Genomic DNA, 19,350 nt, shown 5'->3' on the forward strand with positions numbered 1-19,350 from the left:
GCTCTCCTCTGTCTTGTCGCTAAACTAGGCCACAGGAAGCGCCTAATGGTTTGATTAACGGCCGTTGCCGCCTGCTGACATACATCTTGCCGGGAGTGAGTTTGTCAGCCGAGATGGATGTGGTGTTAGCGTTAGCCGTCGGCTCGTGCCGCTCCGCCGGGACCGAGCGTAAATACCGAGCGCCTCCTCGCCGGCCCCAGGGCATTCTGGGTAGGAGGGCCCAAACAGCCCCCAGTGCTCCCAGTTAAGACCTGCTGCCAGACGGGAAACCAGTCAGGAGGCTGAGAAACTGAATTTAGCCAACCAGAGGTGGAAGATTTTCAGTCCAGCTGCTGCTTTCAGCTCTGAACAAACTGAGGTTTATAGACCTGCAACCATCAATCAGCTAATTCATCAATTAATCGTTTATTTTTTTAAAATCTTTTTTTAATGATAAAACCGTAAATTCAGTGATTCCAGCTTCTTAAATGTGTGACGGTAAACTGAAGATCTTTGGACTAAACTGAATGTTAACGGTGAAGATAAACAGTGGAAAAACCAAAGAGTTCAACTGCAGTTTATCAGCAGTTTAGACTAGTTAAAGACTGGTTATAAAGTGGTTATAAAGTGGTTTAGACTGGTTTTAGACTGGTTAAAGACTGGTTATAAAGTGGTTATAAAGTGGTTTAGACTGGTTTTAGACTGGTTAAAGACTGGTTATAAAGTGGTTATAAAGTGGTTTAGACTGGTTTTAGACTGGTTAAAGACTGGTTATAAAGTGGTTATAAAGTGGTTTAGACTGGTTTTAGACTGGTTAAAGACTGGTTATAAAGTGGTTATAAAGTGGTTTAGACTGGTTTTAGACTGGTTAAAGACTGGTTAAATGTTGGTTATTAAGTGGTTTAGACTGGTTTTAGACTGGTTAAAGACTGGTTTTAGACTGGTTATAAACTGGTTTAGACTGGTTTTAAACTGGTTATAAACTGGTTTATACTTGTTCTCGACTGTTTTGTTTTAAACTCTAGTTTGTACTGGTTTTACACTTGATTACACTGGCTTCATACTGGTTGTGAACTGGTTTTAGACTGGTTCTGGATGTTTCTTTTTTTTAATTTTATTTTTTATTAAACCTGCCCAGAGATATAAACTGCTTTTGGACTAGATTTTAAACGTGGTGTTTGACTGGTTTTACACTGGTTTGAGACTGATTTTAGACTGGTACTGGACTGTTTTTTAAAACTTGGTTCCGTGCTGGTTTTAGACCGGTGTTAGACTTGGTATGAGACTGGTCTTGTACTGAGTTTGGACTGCTTTTGCTTTTTTTTTTAAATCCCCAGTTTATTTTGGTTTTATACTGGTTGTGGACTGGTGTTTGACTGGTTCTAGACTTGTTTGTCCTGGTGTTTGACTGGTTTTGTCTTTAGTTTTTCTTTTCCCGCCCTTTCTCAGCCTTTCTGAAGTCTTTGCTACATCTCTGGAACCTTCTATCCAGTAAAGCCAGTCTTTTTTTCCATGTTCCATGAGTTTCCTGCCAGTTAGCGGCAGCCTCCGCCCTCTGGAGCTGTCCTCAGAGATCTTTACCAGGTTAGCGGATGCTAATGGCCTGAAGTGCTGCTCAAACAGCTGGAGATTAGCAATAAGAGCTAATTAGCGGCTCTGCGGAGGAACGCACAGTTTGTAAACCTTTATGAGGGTTGTCACGTCGCTGCATTTGAAAAGTCTGATGGAGCGACAAGTGGTTTAGAAGACGGCAAACAGCGGCGTAACGTCTAAAATGTTCACCCGCAAACACACTGAAGTCAGTGGTACCTCCTGCTCAGATGGTTAGAGACCGTTTAAAGACCTTTTATTGGAGCTACAGCTCAGTTAGAAGAAGATATGAGCTGAAAAGTGTGATCTGGAACAACAGAAGAGTTCAGAAAGACCACAGATAAATGCAAAATAACCACAAATAGATGCAAAGTCACCACAAATAGATGCAAAGTGACCACAAACACATGAAAAATGACCACAAAAAAACATAAAATTACCATAAAGAGACAAAAAATTACCCTTAAAGATGCAAATCCACCACAAAAAGAGATAAACATGACCTCAAAAAGATGTAAACTGACCACAAAAAGATGCAAAATGCCCATTAAAGATGGAAAATGACCACAAAAGACACAAAACTACCACAGAGACACCAAATGACCACAGAAAGATGTAAAATGCCCCTTAAAGATGGAAAACAACCACAATAAGAGGCCAAATGATCAAAAAGAGACACAAAATGATGACAAAAAATGTAAAATGCCCCAAGATGGAAAATGACCACAAAAACATGTAAAATGACCACAAAGGCACAACATTACCATGAAGAGACACAAACTGATGACAAATGATGTAAAATAATCACAAATAGATGTAAAGTGACCACAGATCAATACGGAATTTCCAAAGATGGATGTAAAATGCCCCAAAGGAGAAAAAACACCACGACACCAAATAACCTTTAAAGATGCAAAATGGCCACAAAAGACAAAATGGTCACAAGGAGACACCAGATGACCACGAAAAGATGCAGAAAGACCACAAAATGACACAAATTGACCTGAAAAAGATGCAAAATGTCCCTGAAATACTGAAAAAGAGCCGAGAACTAAATCAGCCTCCAGCCGGCAGCAGTGGGAGGATCAACATCTTCTTATTGTCGAGGAAACTCCATCACAGCTGAAGCTCTGAAACCTGAACCTCCAGCAGGAGAGCCAGCAGGAAGCAGCAACATCCACCTTACTGAGGCTTTGATGAGTAATTATCCTGATTTTTGACATTTTAGTACTTGAACAGCACCGTAATTAAAGCTTTGGTTCATTTATATCCAGATTTTCCATGTTTTAGTACAACAAAATGTAGGATTTTGACGAGTTAATGGGTTTAATATCCAAAGTATTGACACTTCGGTACATTCATATCCAGGTTTTAGACTCTTTAGTACATTAATATCCAGGTTTTAGACTCTGCAAGCATTAATGTCCAGGTTTTTAAGAGTTTTGTCCACTAATATCCAGATTTTTCTACATTTTGCTCCTTTAAAATCTATGTTTTGAAGTTTTGTGGGTTAACATCCATGTCTTGTTGCTTTAAGTAGACTGTAATCCAGGTTTTTGACATTGTGGTGCATTAATATCCCATTTTTACACATGTAATTCCTTTAATATCTGGGTTCTTCATGTTTTGGGGCAATAATTCCGTTTTTTGACATTTTGGTTCATTAAAACTAAAAGTTTTTGTACTTCTGGTCTTTTAATAGCCAGGTTTTGAAAATTTGGTGGATTAATATTGAGGTTTTTGATATTTTCGTCCATTAATATTCAGGTTGTTGATGTGTCGGTCTACTAATATCCAAGTTTTTTATTGTTTCACTGCATTAACATCCAGGCTTTTGATGTTTCATTGAGTTAATATTCAGATTTTTGATGTTTCATTGAGTTAATATCCAGGTTTTTGATGTTTCATTGAGTTAATATTCAGATTTTTGATGTTTCATTGAGTTAATATCCAGGTTTTTGATGTTTCATTGAGTTAATATTCAGATTTTTGATGTTTCATTGGGTTAATATCCAGGTTTTTGATGTTTCATTGGGTTAATATCCAAGTTTTGGATGTTTCATTGAGTTAATATTCAGATTTTTGATGTTTCATTGGGTTAATATCCAGGTTTTTGATGTTTCATTGGGTTAATATCCAGGTTTTTGATGTTTCGTTGATTTAATATCAACAAGTCCTCCAATTCATACGACCACACAGGTTGTATGTAACATGCACCGGAATACGACCCATGAGAGCGTATTTAGGTTAGCGCCCCTTCGGGGAAAAGGAATGCATTACAGGATTTAATTCGCGAAATGGCTTTTCCGTCGCAAAACGGCTTTTTCCGCACTTTCCCAGCACGGGTTTAGGGTTATGGTTAAGGTTAGGGTTAGAGATAGGGACAGGGATAGTGTTGGATAAAAGTTTGTTCATGGTGACGTTTCAGCTGCGACACCGGAGTGCCGATATTTACTCAACCGCTAGAGGTCGCATAGTCAAAACGTAACACTCGGTCGTAATACGGGCGTGTACAGACGACCTATGTGGTCGTTTTTTGTTTGAGGACAGGCTCTTTAATATCCAGGTTTTTGATGTTTTGTTGGGTTAATATCCAGGTTTTTGATGTTTTGTTGGGTTAATCTCCAGGTTTTTGATGTTTTGTCCGGTTCATCTTCAGGTTTTTGATGTTTCATTGGGTTAATATCCAGGTTTTTGATGTTTTGTTTGGTTAATATCCAGGTTTTTGATGTTTCGTTGATTTAATATCCAGGTTTTTGATGTTTTGTTTGGTTCATCTCCAGGTTTTTGATGTTTTGTTGGGTTAATATCCAGGTTTTTGATGTTTCGTTGATTTAATATCCAGGTTTTTGATGTTTTGTCTGGTTAATCTCCAGGTTTTTGATGTTTCGTTGGGTTAATATCCAGGTTTTACAACAGAACCACACTAAAACCTCTGTCTGCAGTGTGTAAAGTTAAATCCTGAGCCTGATGTGAAACCCTGAACGCCTTCAGTGTGTGAGGTAAAGACCCTCCGTAATGTTTATTGGTTGTTTTATCGTGCCGAGGGGAGCTAATGGCTCTTTCAGACTAATCGTTGTCCTCCAGCGCTTTGTCTTGGAGCTATTGGTGCTAATTAACCACCAAACCAGGCCGAGCGAGGACGGAAATAAGGTCAGGAGATATTTACACCATCACACAAAGATGAATCGCTGCAGCTTCTTTTTGCTCAGCAGAACCAAGCCGAGGATTGGCTCATGTTTCATGTTTTATTCTGTTTCAAGAGGAGAAGAAGAAGCTACTTTTTCAGTTTGTGCTTCTGACCAGAAGAGGATCCATCCACTTGTAGTTTCCATCAATCTGCTATCCTTTTCCTGATAAAACACATTTTTTTTAATATCAATCCAACTACAATTTCTGGATCCAAACTCTCCCTGGATGTTGACCTTGTTGTTAAAGTATTAACCCAAGAAAAACAAAAGGTAAAATGTCAGAAAATGATTCATCAGATGTCTAAAGGATGTCATGAAAATGATATAAAAATGTCACAAAAACCTCTTAAAATCTGGTACAAAACAAAAATATCCTTAAAATATTAATAAATTGTTATATTAATAAAATGTTAAATATGAATAAAATTAGAAAAATTATCATTTGGCCCTTTTTAAAAATATTTTAGTACAGAAATATCCTAGTTTTTGATCAGTCGGTATGTAATATCCATGTTTTTAACGTTTAGGTACATAATAATTCAAGTTTTTGAATAGTTGGTCCTCCAATATCCCAGTTTTTGAACGTTAGTAATTTTATATCCAGGTTATTGACATTTTAGTGCTTTCATATCTAAGCTTTGGCTGTTGTTTAGTTCTTTTGTTTAGTATCCAGGTTTTTGAGGTTTTGATGGGTTAAAATAAAGGGTTTCAAGTTTGTTACATTAAAATCTTGGTTTTTGACATTGTATTGCAGTAATATTGAGGTTCCCTAGGCTTTAGTACATTAATATCCAGGTTTTAAAGACTTTAGTACATTAATATCCAGGTTTTAGACTCTTTACTACATTAATATCCAGGTTTTAGACTCTTTACTACATTAATATCCAGGTTTTAAAGACTTTAGTACATTAATATCCAGGTTTTAGACTCTTTACCACATTAATATCCAGGTTTCAGACTCTTTAGTACATTAATATCCAGGTTTTAGACTCTTTACTACATTAATATCCAGGTTTTAAAGACTTTAGTACATTAATATCCAGGTTTCAGACTCTTTAGTACATTAATATCCAGGTTTCAGACTCTTTAGTACATTAATATCCAGGTTTTAGACTCTTTACTACATTAATATCCAGGTTTTAGACTCTTTACTACATTAATATTGAGGTTTTGGAAGCAGGCTCGAAGCTTCAAAACAACACACCGGTGTTTGGAGGTTTGTTTACTCGACTGCAGTAACATGAAGCCGGTCCATTCAGAGGTGTCTAGGGAGCTGCCAGGTCAAAAAATAGACACAATCCTGCTTCAGCATCTCCCGTCAGGCGTTCATCCGAGCGTTCGTCGACACGGGAGGTGGCCGAGTGCTGACGCGACAGGACGCAACCTCCATCTATTTCAGTCGATCGAGCCGGAGGTCTGGGCCTCGGCGGCGATCGGAGAGCGGCACCTGCGAGGCATTCATCACGGCGAGGAGGAAGACGAAGAAGAGGCATCACTCAGGAGATTCCCCAGAGTTCCTCCTCCTCCTCCAGCATCCGTAGTCCCGCCTCATTAACACATCACAACAAGAAACAGCTTCCACTCATAATGTGGATCTTAGTTTCACCGCCAACAATTCCGTCTGTTTCATTTACAGAGTCCCACTCTGCTGCTCCACGGTTACGAATCTTTACTGGGTTTAAATCCAGGATTTAGACTCTTTCGTGTATAAATGTCCCAGTGTTTCTCACTTTAGAACATTAACATCCAAGTTGTTGACTCTTTAGTACATTAATATCCAGGTTTTAGACTCTTTACTACATTAATATGCAGGTTATAGACTCTTTGCTACATTAATATCCAGGTTATAGACTCTTTAGTACATTAATATCCAGGTTTTAGACTTTTTACTACATTAACATCCAGGTTTTAGACACTTTAGTACATTAATATCCAGGTTTTAGACACTTTAGTACATTAATATCCAGGTTTTAGACTCTTTACTACATTAATATCCAGGTTTAGTGCATTCATATCCAGGTTTTTTGTACTTTTAGTGCAGTAATGTCCAGGTATCTTATGCTTCTCTACATTGATTACAAGGTTTTTGGAACTTTAGTATGGTAATATCAAAGGTTTTAGTGCGTTTTTGTACTTTAATGTGTTGTTCTACAAGATTTTGATGCTTTATTGCATTAAAATCCATGTTATTGATACTTCACAAGGTTAATTTCAAGGTTTGGGGTATTTTAAAGCGTTCGTATCCAGGTTTTGGAAACTTCAGTTTGTAAACATTCAGGTTTTTCATGCTTTACTACATTAATATCGAGGTTTTTAGAACTTTAATGCATTAAAATCATGTTTTTTAGAACTTTGATGCATTAATATCCAGGTTTTTGACATTTAAGTACATTAATTTGGGGGTTTTGGGGACTTTATGTTAAAATCCTGATTAAAAATCCTTATTTTTGCAATCTAATATTGAGATTTTATTGATTTTAGTGTGTTAATGTACAAGTTTTTGATGCTTTCTTGTGTTAAAACTAACTTAATACTTTACTACATTAATTTAGAGGTTGTTTGAATTGCTGTGAATTAATATCCAGGTTTTTCACACTTTGCTACATGAATATCCAGGTTTCTGATACTTTAGTGCAGTAATGTTTTACACGTCTGCATTAATTGAGGTTTTTCAAACTTTAGTACATTAATATCAAAGGTTTTGAAGCATTTTATAATTTCATGTGATAATAAACAAGTTTTCGATATTTTATTGTGTTAAAATCTTTGTTTTTGAGACCTTACTCCATTAATTTAGAGTTTTTTTTTAATTGGAGTGGATTAATAACCAGGTTTTTGACTCCTTGGTATGTAATTGTGTTGTTTTTGGGACGTTACTCTGCTAATATCCAGACATTCTAGACGTTCATCTCCAGGTCTGTGGTCCGTCAGAGAGTCCAGATCTTCCATCCAGAGCTTCATTGTGTGTTCAGGTGTTATTCTTAGCTGTGCTGTTTCCATTTGCAGAAGAAGAAGTGGGTCTTTGTTAATGTACGTCGTTTCCCGCTGAGCCGCTCGGCTGGTCCGGGCCGAGGCCTAGTCCCAGAAGCCCCCCTGGCGAGGGCACCGGCGGGGTAATATGGATGTTAGCTGGGAGCGCGCTGACAGCCCCAGAAGAGGCGATTTAATTCATTGTATTTTAATTATCGCTCTCGTTCTGAGGCCGGCCGCGACAGCCAGCCTTTATCACGGCCCGTCGCTGCAGATAATAAACTTTAGCTTTCAGGTAATTACTTAATCTGGACAAACCTGTGTGTTAAGCAGCGCTATTAGGCGACGCGGTGATAAATCAGCCGCTGATTACCGGACGCCGCCATCAGTCATGAACCCTCTAAGTAGCTAAACTACACAAACAGCATGCTAACGACATGCAGCCTGCAGGGGGAACACAGCAACTAGCAAAACTAGCAACCAGGAGCAACCAGCAACAACCAACAAATAGCAACCAGGAGCAACCAGCAGAAACCAGCAACTAGCAGCAACCAATGACAAGCAGCAGCAACCAGCAACTAGCAGCAACCAATGACAACCAGCAGCAACCAGCAACTAGCAGCAACCAATGACAACCAGCAGCAACCAGCAACTAGCAGCAACCAATGACAAGCAGCAGCAACCAGCAACGAGCAGCAACCAATGACAACCAGCAGCAACCAGCAACTAGCAGCAACCAATGACAAGCAGCAGCAACCAGCAACGAGCAGCAACCAATGACAACCAGCAGCAACCAGCAACTAGCAGCAACCAATGACAACCAGCAGCAACTGGCAACTAGCATCCTGGAGCAATCAATAGCATGTTTGTTTTATTCTGGTTTTGTGTATAATTTTTCTCAATTTCTGTTTGGTTTTTGTCATTTTCTATCTCATTTTGGTTGTTTCCTGTCTTAGTTTTGTGGTTTAGCGTCTTAGTTTTGTGGTTTAGCGTCTTACTTTTCTGGTTTATACTCTCAGATTTCTGGTTTAGCCTCTTAGTTTTATGGTTTAGCATCTTAGTTTTCTGGTTTAGACTTTTAGTTTTGTGGTTTAGCATCTTAGTTTTGTGGTTTAGCATCTTAGTTTTATGGTTTAGCATCTTGGTTTTATGGTTTAGACTTTTAGTTTTGTGGTTTAGAGTCTTAGTTTTGTGGTTTAGCGTCTTAGTTTTATGGTTTTAGTGTCTTAGTTTTCTGGATTAGCCTCTTAGTTTTAAGTTTTAGCCTCTTAGTTTTCTGGTTTATGCTCTTAGTTTTCTGGTTTAGCTCCTCGGTTTGGTCTTTATTTGCAGTAAAAGCTGGCGCTGCTGCCGACTGAGTCATGGCCGAAGCGTGTTGAAGCTGAAAAAATGAGTTGTCAAGGAGGATTCTGGAGGACCGGGAGGAGGAGGTCCGGTCCGGTCGGCCTCCAGCCTTATTCCATCACCCGGACAGCTCCATTGTTCTGCAGAACAAAAGGCGGCACTGGGAGAGTTCAACGGGAGGCTTTAGCTGCTGCGACGCCCCAGAGGACGAAGCATTACGATCTGCTGCACTTCCTCATAGTCAGGAGAGCTTCGCCTTCCTGCGTTTCTGCGCTAAAGTTGGAGCTAAAGTTGGAACCGAAACCACCGCGAAGAAAGATGAACACAAGCCTCGAAATCTAGGAGGACATTGGTTTAGTTTGGACACTTTAGGACGTGAATTTAGACGTTTTTAGAACTTTACTACATTAATATTCAGGTTTTTAAGATTTTACTACATTAATATCCATGCTTTAGACTCCTTAGTCCATTATTATCCAAGGTTTTGACTATTTAGCTCATATTTATTTTTCCACAGCTTCTTAAAAGCCTTGGAGTTCAGTGTTTGACGGTCTGCTGCCACATACAGAAAACTAAAACACAAACACGTTTTCAGGAACTCTAGAAACCTGCAGACGTTCTGTCCAGATGTAGATTTTGTTTCCATGAGAAACCACATCGCTGCTCTTGGTTCCCGCTGCTGTCGGTCGTCAGGTAATTACAGCGTCTCGCTTCCATTAAACTCACGACCTCGAGGCTTTTTCCATCACAAACAGCGACTTTAACACTCAGTCTGTGCAGCAGTCCTGAAGAAATGGAGCTTTTTAACTCTTCATACTCGTTTAATTTCTGGATATTTGAGTTTACAGGCAGGTTGGTGCATGAGAACGAAAACCAAAAGGACTCAAATTTAATATTTTCACCCAATTGGCTCATTTTTGTCACATAAATGGCAGATTTTTGCAGTGAAATGACAGAAAATCATCAGTCAGGGCTGTAAAATTAAAATTAGTTTTGGGTTTAATGAAGTAATGTTTGTAGTGTTCGACCAAAACCAGAACAAAAATATATTTTTACCTTTAAATTATGCTCATTTTATTGTTTACTCTGATTCATTAGAAAGGACAGATCAGTAAAGTACATTTTATTGTTTAGATCAGCTGTTGAAACACAATTCACCCCATGAATATATCCTATGTCTTATTTTGTCTAATTTTTCTCACTTTTTCCTGATTTTTTTGTCTTGTTTTCCTCATTTAGTCTGTAATTTTGTGCCTCATTTTTCACTTTTTTTTCTCGTTTTCAGTCTCGTTTTTATCATTTTGTCTATAATTTTTCCATATTTATCCCATTGTCCTCATTTTAAGCCATGTTTTTTTCAATTGTATCTAAGTTTGATCATTTTTCTCCTTTTGTTTCTCATGTTTTTTCATTTTGCGTCTCATTTTCCTAATTTGTTGTCTTGTTTTCCTCATTTTGTCAATCATGACTGAACGTTTGTGTCAAAGAATGAAGAAAATTTCTTTTTTATAGAATCTGCTTGCAGCAGATAGTTAATTTTTGGTGAATTTTCAAACATATCACATCGAATAAAAAAAAAAAGATTTGATTTGGTCATTTTTCTCGATGGAAGCTGACCTCACATGATGCGTTCAAGGACCGTCGTAAAGCCAGAAAATTGAACGTATTTGTCTGTTTTTACAGTTTCTGGCTGATAAATGGTGCCAGCTTTATTAAAACATCCCTTTTGAAGTGTTTCTCATAGAATTCAAGGGTTTTGAGCTGAGATTTGGTAGTTCCCTTTATTTTGATAGAACGTCACGTCCTACATGATGCGTTCATGGACCGTTGTAAAATTGAACATTTTGAGGACAAATTTGGAGTCTTTTTGATTTATTTATTTTTTTGTCTTTTTGCATGAATTTTTAGTGTTTCTGGTGGAAAACTGTCATTTTTAAAAGCCAAAGTTGTGTAAGGCAAACCTGGTCAAACTTTGAATTTGACCAGATGTTTTGATTTAGATGTTTTTGTCATTTTAGATAAACTTTGAGTCATTTTAGATCAGTTCTGGTCCTATAGGACATTTGTTTGTGATTAATTTTGAGTCATTTTGGGTAAAAATGGGCCATTTTGTTCTGCTATTGTCATTTTAGATAATTTTTTAACAAGTTTGACGTCAATTTAATTTTTTGTCATTTTGCATACATTTTCTGTGTTTTTTCATTAAAAAAATCATCCTTTTTAAAGCACAAAGTCATTTAAGATAAATTTCAAGACCGTTAGGTCAAACTTTAAGTCATTTTGAAAAAGTTTCAAATCTTTTAGAAGTTTTTGAAAAACAAAATTTAGAATTTTGAGCTGTTTTGGACGAGTTCTGGTCCTGTAGGAGATTTTTTCTGACTAATTTTGAGTAAATTAGGGTAAAAATGATCATTTTACTCAGTTTTTTTCTTTTAGGACTAATTGGACGTCACTTTGGACAAGTTTTGAGTCTTTTTCATTTCATAAAAAATAATATATTGTTGTTTCAGACGTGAAAGCAGAAAACAAACGCATTTAATCTGTTTTTTTTTATCCTCTGATGACACCAAGGAGTTCCAGAGGCCGGCGGCGTTTCGGTTTCTGTGGCGTCATTGAAGTGACGCTGAGTTGTCACGGCGACCTGAGGGGCAGTAAAACGGTTTATTCTGGTGACACCGAGGGACCGGGTCGGTCCGTCGCCCTGAGTGAGAGGAATGGAGCTGCTGACTCACCAGATAACCAACCATGACGCTCCCGATTCCCACTGGAGGGACGACTGTGAAGGCAACACGAGATCAGCTGCACTGTAAAAAAATCAACAGGTTTAAAATGGAAATTCACTGTTCTGTTCAATTACAAAATTAATATAGTGACTGTAAAAAAGAACCCTAAAAGTTCAACATGTTTGCATCAAATATACGTGTTTTTACAAATTAAATTAATTATTACTTAAGGACCGTTGGAAAGTTGACAGTCTGACAATTCTTGTTTTTACAGTTTCTTCCTTGCCTGTAATCTGTAGCTTCACAGATTCATATAAAAAAAGAAAATTTCATGATTTTTTCAACCTGCAGGCTGCAGTTTTCAGGAGGTCAAGAAGTGCAACATTTTTTAGTGTTTTTCAGAATGTGGTGAAACGCTATTTATTTACTTATTCAGACGTTTTCTGAATAAGTAGTTCAAGGACCGTCAGAAAGTTGTTGACCTGAGGATTCTAGTTTTTGCATTTTCTTGGTTTGATGAACAGAGTTTTTTTGGTGATTTATTTTAAAAAACAATAAGATGCTTGAACCCTTCTGGTTTTCAGTTTTCCACCGATGTGTTGTTTGAGGAACGTTGGAGATTTGACAATCCAAAGATTCCTGTTGTTGATGTCGTTTCTTGTTCTGATAAAATGAGTCTTTTTAGAGCTTTCTTTAAAACCTGCCTTACTTGTATTCCACCAGGAAGTCTTTTAGGTTGAAGTCTGTGTTTTCAGTGAATCTGACGCCGTTGGAAAACAAACGAACAAAGACGTGAAGAAACAGAAAACTAACTTCAGTTCTGACCTCAGCAGCTCCGATGAATCGTCTCTGAATCCCTGAAAAATCACAGAAATCAAGCTTCCCTTAGCACCCGTCACTCTGATGCGTTCACAGACGTGGGTTTTCTGAGCTTCTGTCTTCAGAAGAAGCTCATCAGAGTGGAGGCTTCCATCAGCCGTCGGTTCAAAGAGCGACTCGCTGTAGGTCTTTGTCAGAACCCCGGCTGGACGTCTTTTATGTGGGAGATGTTGGACTTCTTAGGCGACTTTGATTATTTATTTATTCCTCTTCTGCTGTTTGATAGCGCTGATGTTTTACACCAAAGTGCTTCTGAACTTCATTCGTCCGCTTTGACTCGGAGACTTCTGGTTTATTTAAGTCTCTTCTTCTTCTCCTCTCAGCCTCCCACCACGTCTTCCCCAGCTTCCATGCTCCCATCCCCGTCGACATCCGACACCACGACGGCCGATATCACTACGAACCGCTGCACGCCATGCACAGGTATGTTCTCCATGCACAGGTATGTTCTCCATGCACAGGTATGTTCTCCATGCACAGGTATGTTCTCCATGCTCAGGTGTGTTCTCCATGCACTCATATGTTCTCCATGCACTCGTATGTTCTCCATGAACATGTATGTTCTCCATGCACTCGTATGTTCTCCATGCACACATATGTTCTCCATGAACATGTATGTTCTCCATGCACTCGTATGTTCTCCATGCACACATATGTTCTCCATGCACTCGTATGTTCTCCATGAACATGTATGTTCTCCATGCACTCGTATGTTCTCCATGCACACATATGTTCTCCATGAACATGTATGTTCTCCATGCACTCGTATGTTCTCCATGCACACATATGTTCTCCATGCACTCGTATGTTCTCCATGAACATGTATGTTCTCCATGCACTCGTATGTTCTCCATGGACACGTATGTTCTCCATGCACACATATGTTCTCCATGAACATGTATGTTCTCCATGCACTCGTATGTTCTCCATGCACACATATGTTCTCCATGAACATGTATGTTCTCCATGCACTCGTATGTTCTCCATGCACACGTATGTTCTCCATGCACTCGTATGTTCTCCATGAACATGTATGTTCTCCATGCACTCGTATGTTCTCCATGCACACATATGTTCTCCATGAACATGTATGTTCTCCATGCACTCATATGTTCTCCATGCACACATATGTTCTCCATGAACATGTATGTTCTCCATGCACTTGTATGTTCTCCATGCACACATATGTTCTCCATGCACTCGTATGTTCTCCATGAACATGTATGTTCTCCATGCACTCGTATGTTCTCCATGCACACATATGTTCTCCATGAACATGTATGTTCTCCATGCACTCGTATGTTCTCCATGCACACATATGTTCTCCATGCACTCGTATGTTCTCCATGAACATGTATGTTCTCCATGCACTCGTATGTTCTCCATGCACACATATGTTCTCCATGAACATGTATGTTCTCCATGCACTCGTATGTTCTCCATGCACACATCTGTTCTCCATGCACTCGTATGTTCTCCATGAACATGTATGTTCTCCATGCACTCGTATGTTCTCCATGGACACGTATGTTCTCCATGCACACATATGTTCTCCATGAACATGTATGTTCTCCATGCACTCGTATGACAGAAAGACAGAAAAGATACTACAAGAGACACAAAAACATCAAAAAAGATACAAAAGATGCACAAAATGACCACAAAACGACACAGAAGTACAAAGAACGACCCACAAAGAGACACAAAAATACACAAAAATACCAAAAACAGACAAAAAACACATCACAAGACACAAAATGACACAAAATGACATGAAAAGATACACAAAAAGAGACACAAAAATGCTGCAAAAGATACAAAAAGAAACAATAAAGACTCAAAAGACACAAAAACATGTAAAATGTTCACACAAAGACAAAAAATGAATACAAAAACCACAAACTGCCCGACTCTGGTCCGCCTGTCAGTGTGTTAATGTCTGTGTGTGTGTGTGTGTGTGTGTGTGTGTGTGTGTGTGTGTGTGTGTGTGTGTGTGTGTGTGTGTGTGTGTGTGTCTCTGTGTGTGTCTGTGTGTCTGTGTGTCTGTGTGTTAATATCTGTGTGTTATTTTGTGTGTGTTCTTGTGTTTTCTGTGTTTTCATTAAAAGCTGATCATCTGCAGCCTGAAGCCAATCCTGTAATTAACCTGCTGCAGCCACATCCAGCTTCACTCCTCTGGGAAATAGACACACAACAGCTACACAACAGACACACAACAGACACACAACAGCTACACAACAGACATACAACAGCTACACAACAGACACACAACAGCTACACAACAGACACAACAGACAACAGACACACAACAAACACACAACAGCTACACAACAGACACACAACAGACATACTACAGCTACACAACAGACACACAACAGCTACACAACAGCTACAGAACAGACACACAACAGCTACACAACAGCTACAGAACAGACACACAACAGACACACAACAGCTACATAACAACTACACAACAACTACACAACAGCTACACAACAGCCACACAACAACTACACAACAGCTACACAGCAGACACACAACAGCTACACAACAGACACAACAGACACACAACAGCTACACAGCAGACACACAACAGACACACACCAGCTACACAACAGACACACAACAGACACACAACAGCTACACAACAGCCACACAACAGACACACAACAGACACACACCAGCTACACAACAGACACACAACAGACACACAACAGACACACAACCAGGAAGAGGAAATTCTCCATTTGTGGCTTCATTCAAACATCAAATCAGGTTTTTATTCACGGAGAATCTGAAAAAATTGCAGTGAAGCTGCTGGACCCGATACAAAGACACACAAAGACACACAAAATGAACAGATAGACATAAAAAGCCAACAAATGGATAAAAAAATGACCACAAAGACACAAAACTTCCACCAGAACATGAACACAAAAGACAAAAACCGAGCGAAAAAGACAAAACGACAAAACAAAAATGACCAGAAACAAACAGAAAACCCCCACAGAGACACAAAATGAACACAAAACATATAAAACACACAAAGAAAGCCACAAAGAGACAGATAATGGCCCTTAAAAGAAACAAAATGGGCGTAAAAACATAAAATATACATAGAAAGACACAAAATGACAACAAAGAGGAAAAATTACAACAAAGTCACATAAAACGATGACAAGTAGACAAGAAATCACCACAGAGACAAAGAAGTGACCATCAAAACACAAAATGACCAGAAAGACACAGAAGACGATGACAAAGACACACAAAAACACCATAAAGACACAAAATGTCAACAGAGACACACAAAAAACACCATAAAGACACAAAATATCAACAAAGACACACAAAATGACGACAAGGAGAACAAAAACACACAGAGACACAAACAGAACAGAAGGAGACACTAAATGACAGCAAAAAAGACACAACATGACTACAAAGACACACAAAACGATGACAAAAGATAAAAAAAACTCCCACAAAAAGAACAAAGTGACAACAAAGACAAGCAAAATGATGACAAGGAGACAAGAAATCACCACAAAGACACATAAAATGACCATAAAAACACACAAAATGAACAGGAAGACACACAAAGTGACAACACTGACAAAATGATCACAAAAAGACGTGAAACTAAAACAAAAGCACATAAAACTACCACAAAGACGCTTAACCACCATAAACACACAAAACAACTAGAAAGAGACAAAAAAGACCACAAACACAAAAACAATAGAAAGACATGCAAAAAATGAAGACTGAAATGAAGACAAACGGACACAAAATGACGATAAAAAGACAAAAAATCACCACATATACAAAAATGACAGGAAAAAAATGATCAAGAAGACACACAAAATAATGACACACAGACACAAAACATCAACAAAGAGAGAAAAAATGATGACAAAGACAAACAAAACAATGACAAGGAGACAAAAGAAAACAAAACACAAACACAATGCGACAACAATAACCCCACAAAGAAGAAATGACCACAAAGAGACACAAAAGGACCAGAAAGAGACATAAAATGATGACAAAGCCACACAAAACAAGACCATAAAGATACGCAATATATGCAAACAGTCACAAAATAACATCACAGACAAACAAAACGATGACACGGACACAAAAAAACCCCACAAAAAGACACAAAATAACCAGAAAGACACGTAAAATTACCACAAAACTACCTCTAAGACCCACAAAACAGGCACAAAAATCACCACAAAGAGACAAAAAATGATCAGGAAGACACACAATATGATGACAAACCCACAAAAAGACCAAATAAAGACACAACATGATGACAAAGACACAAAAGACCAAATAAAGACACAACATGATGACAAACCTACAAAAAGACCAAATAAAGACACATTATGAAAAACTCACAAAAAGACCAAATAAAGACACAACATGATGACAAAGACACAAAAAGACCAAATAAAGACACAAAACCACAACAAAGAAACAAAATAACGATGGTGAGACAGAAAATGACAAAGATGCACAATAATGTCACAAAAAGACGTCAAATCACAACAAAGACGTACAAAACAACTACAAAATGATGACAAACTAGTTTATCTCATGTTTCCCAGCTTCTGGTGGTCCCTGAATGCAGCATGTCTCCAATAAGCTGCATCTTGATTGGCGACATGCTGCATTCAGGAGCCACCAGAAGCTGGGAAATCCCAGCACCCTCACATTGAAACCCTGAATAACTTCCTGCAGCAGAGAGAGAGTCGATCCGGCAGCAGCTGCATCTAAATTCAGCGGTCCGACGGCGGCGGCAGCAGCCATTCATCACGCCGGCCGGGGGAGGCGAGGGGAGGCGAGCAAGGCTGTCGGCGACTCGCCACCTTGATTAATGTGATGTGATGTTGACAGTGGACCCCTCATCCATCAGCGCCTTGATCCGGCCGTCCTGCGCCAAATTCACCTAATTACAGCGCCGTTTGCGCAGCAAATTAAGTGCCGTGTCATTTGTCGGCCGGCGCTGCACTCTGTTATGTCGCGTGTTGCGTGTCAGAGGTTCCCGCCGTGATTGTCCGACACGACACGCCGCCGCCGGCCTCTTTATCATTGTTTGCATATAACGTAATGAGAGCCGCTGTCAGAGGGGAATAAAAAGGATCTGGTGGGTTTAATCCAGCATCGCTTCCCGCCAAAATCACAGCTCGGCGGGAAAAAGTTGTCTGTTAGTAAACCGCCATGACGGTAGTCTGTCTGAGACACAAAGTAGACAGAAAGACACAGAAAACGACCAGAAAGAGACACAATAAAACACAGAGACACAAAAAGACTACAGAGGCGCAAAGCAACCACAAAGAGACACAAAATGACCACAAAGAGACGCAAAATGACCACAGAGACACAAAATGACCACAAAGAGACACACAAAAACACACAGAGACACAAAAAGACTACAGAGACGCAAAGCAACCACAAAGAGACACAAAGAGACACAAAATGACCACAAAGAGACACACACACAAAAAACACAGAGACTCAAAAAGACTACAGAGATGGAAAGCAACCACAAAGAGACACAAAGAGACACAAAATGGCCACAGAAACACAAAACAACCACAAAGAGATGCAAAATGACCACAAAGAGACACAAAATGACCGCAGAAACACAAAACAACCACAAAAAGATGCAAAATGACCACAAAGAGACATAAAAAGAACAAAAGAGACACAAAATGGACAGAAGGAGACACAAAAAAGTCTACAGAGATGCAAAACAACCACAAAGAGACAAAAAAATGACCACAAAGTGAGACAAAAAAAGAGATACAAAACATCTACAAAAAGACACAAAATGAACACAAAGAGAAACAAAACAACCACAAAGAGACACAAAACTGTCACAAAAAGATGCAGTGTAACCACAAAGATATGTAAGTAGACTAAAATGATATTCAAATTGGCAGCAGTAATGGGCAGACTATCAAATTGAGGCACAAAACTGACACAAAGAGAGACAAAACAACCACAAAAAGATGCAAAACGACCACAAAGAGATGCAAAACAACCACAAAAATCAATCAATCAATCAATCAATCAATCAATCTTTATTTACAAAGCCCTTTTCATGCCAGGAAGCAGCTCAAAGTGCTTTACATAAAAACAATTCAACAATTAAAAGCACTTAATACAGGAGATATAAAAACAAACACACGCACACACATACAAATACACATAAACACACACTCACACAAACTCGGGAATTAAGAACACTTGAGGAAACGCTATCTCACACAGTGGGGAAACACCAGAGAATAAGGAACAGAGTAACATGGAAAAAAATAGGATATATAAATAAAAGCAATAAAAGCAATACAAAAAGATGCAAAATGACCACAGAAAGATGCAAAACGACCACTAACTACTTGGTTAAGTCTCTTAACCAAAACTACTTGGTTAACTTTAGTCAGCACCAAAACTACTTAAGTTAACTTGAGCCATCAAAACTGCCTGATTGTATTCATTTAGTCAAACTAGTCAGTTAGCTTTATCTACTAAAACTAATTGGATAACTTCAGTCTAAACTAGTTGGTAAAACTTCAGCACCAGATACTGGTTAAGTTTACAAACCACAACTACTAGATTAAGTTAATGTTTCAAGACTAGTTGGATCAGTTCTAGAACCA

The 19,350-nt window shown here is 38.7% G+C and overlaps 1 protein-coding gene across 1 annotated transcript in view; it reads left to right on the plus strand.

Moving 5' to 3' along the window:
- The window catches only part of LOC110968901 (zinc finger protein GLI2-like), a 58,092-nt gene that overhangs the window by 10,523 nt on the left and 28,219 nt on the right, over positions 1-19,350 (plus strand). Inside the window, exon 2 of the mRNA XM_051941788.1 lies at positions 13,000-13,099. Within this exon, the coding sequence (XP_051797748.1) occupies positions 13,000-13,099 (100 nt within the window). The remainder of the gene's footprint in view (positions 1-12,999; positions 13,100-19,350) is intronic.

This window comes from Acanthochromis polyacanthus, chromosome 22 (assembly GCF_021347895.1).
Source record: "Acanthochromis polyacanthus isolate Apoly-LR-REF ecotype Palm Island chromosome 22, KAUST_Apoly_ChrSc, whole genome shotgun sequence".
Taxonomy (NCBI): Eukaryota; Metazoa; Chordata; class Actinopteri; family Pomacentridae; genus Acanthochromis; species Acanthochromis polyacanthus.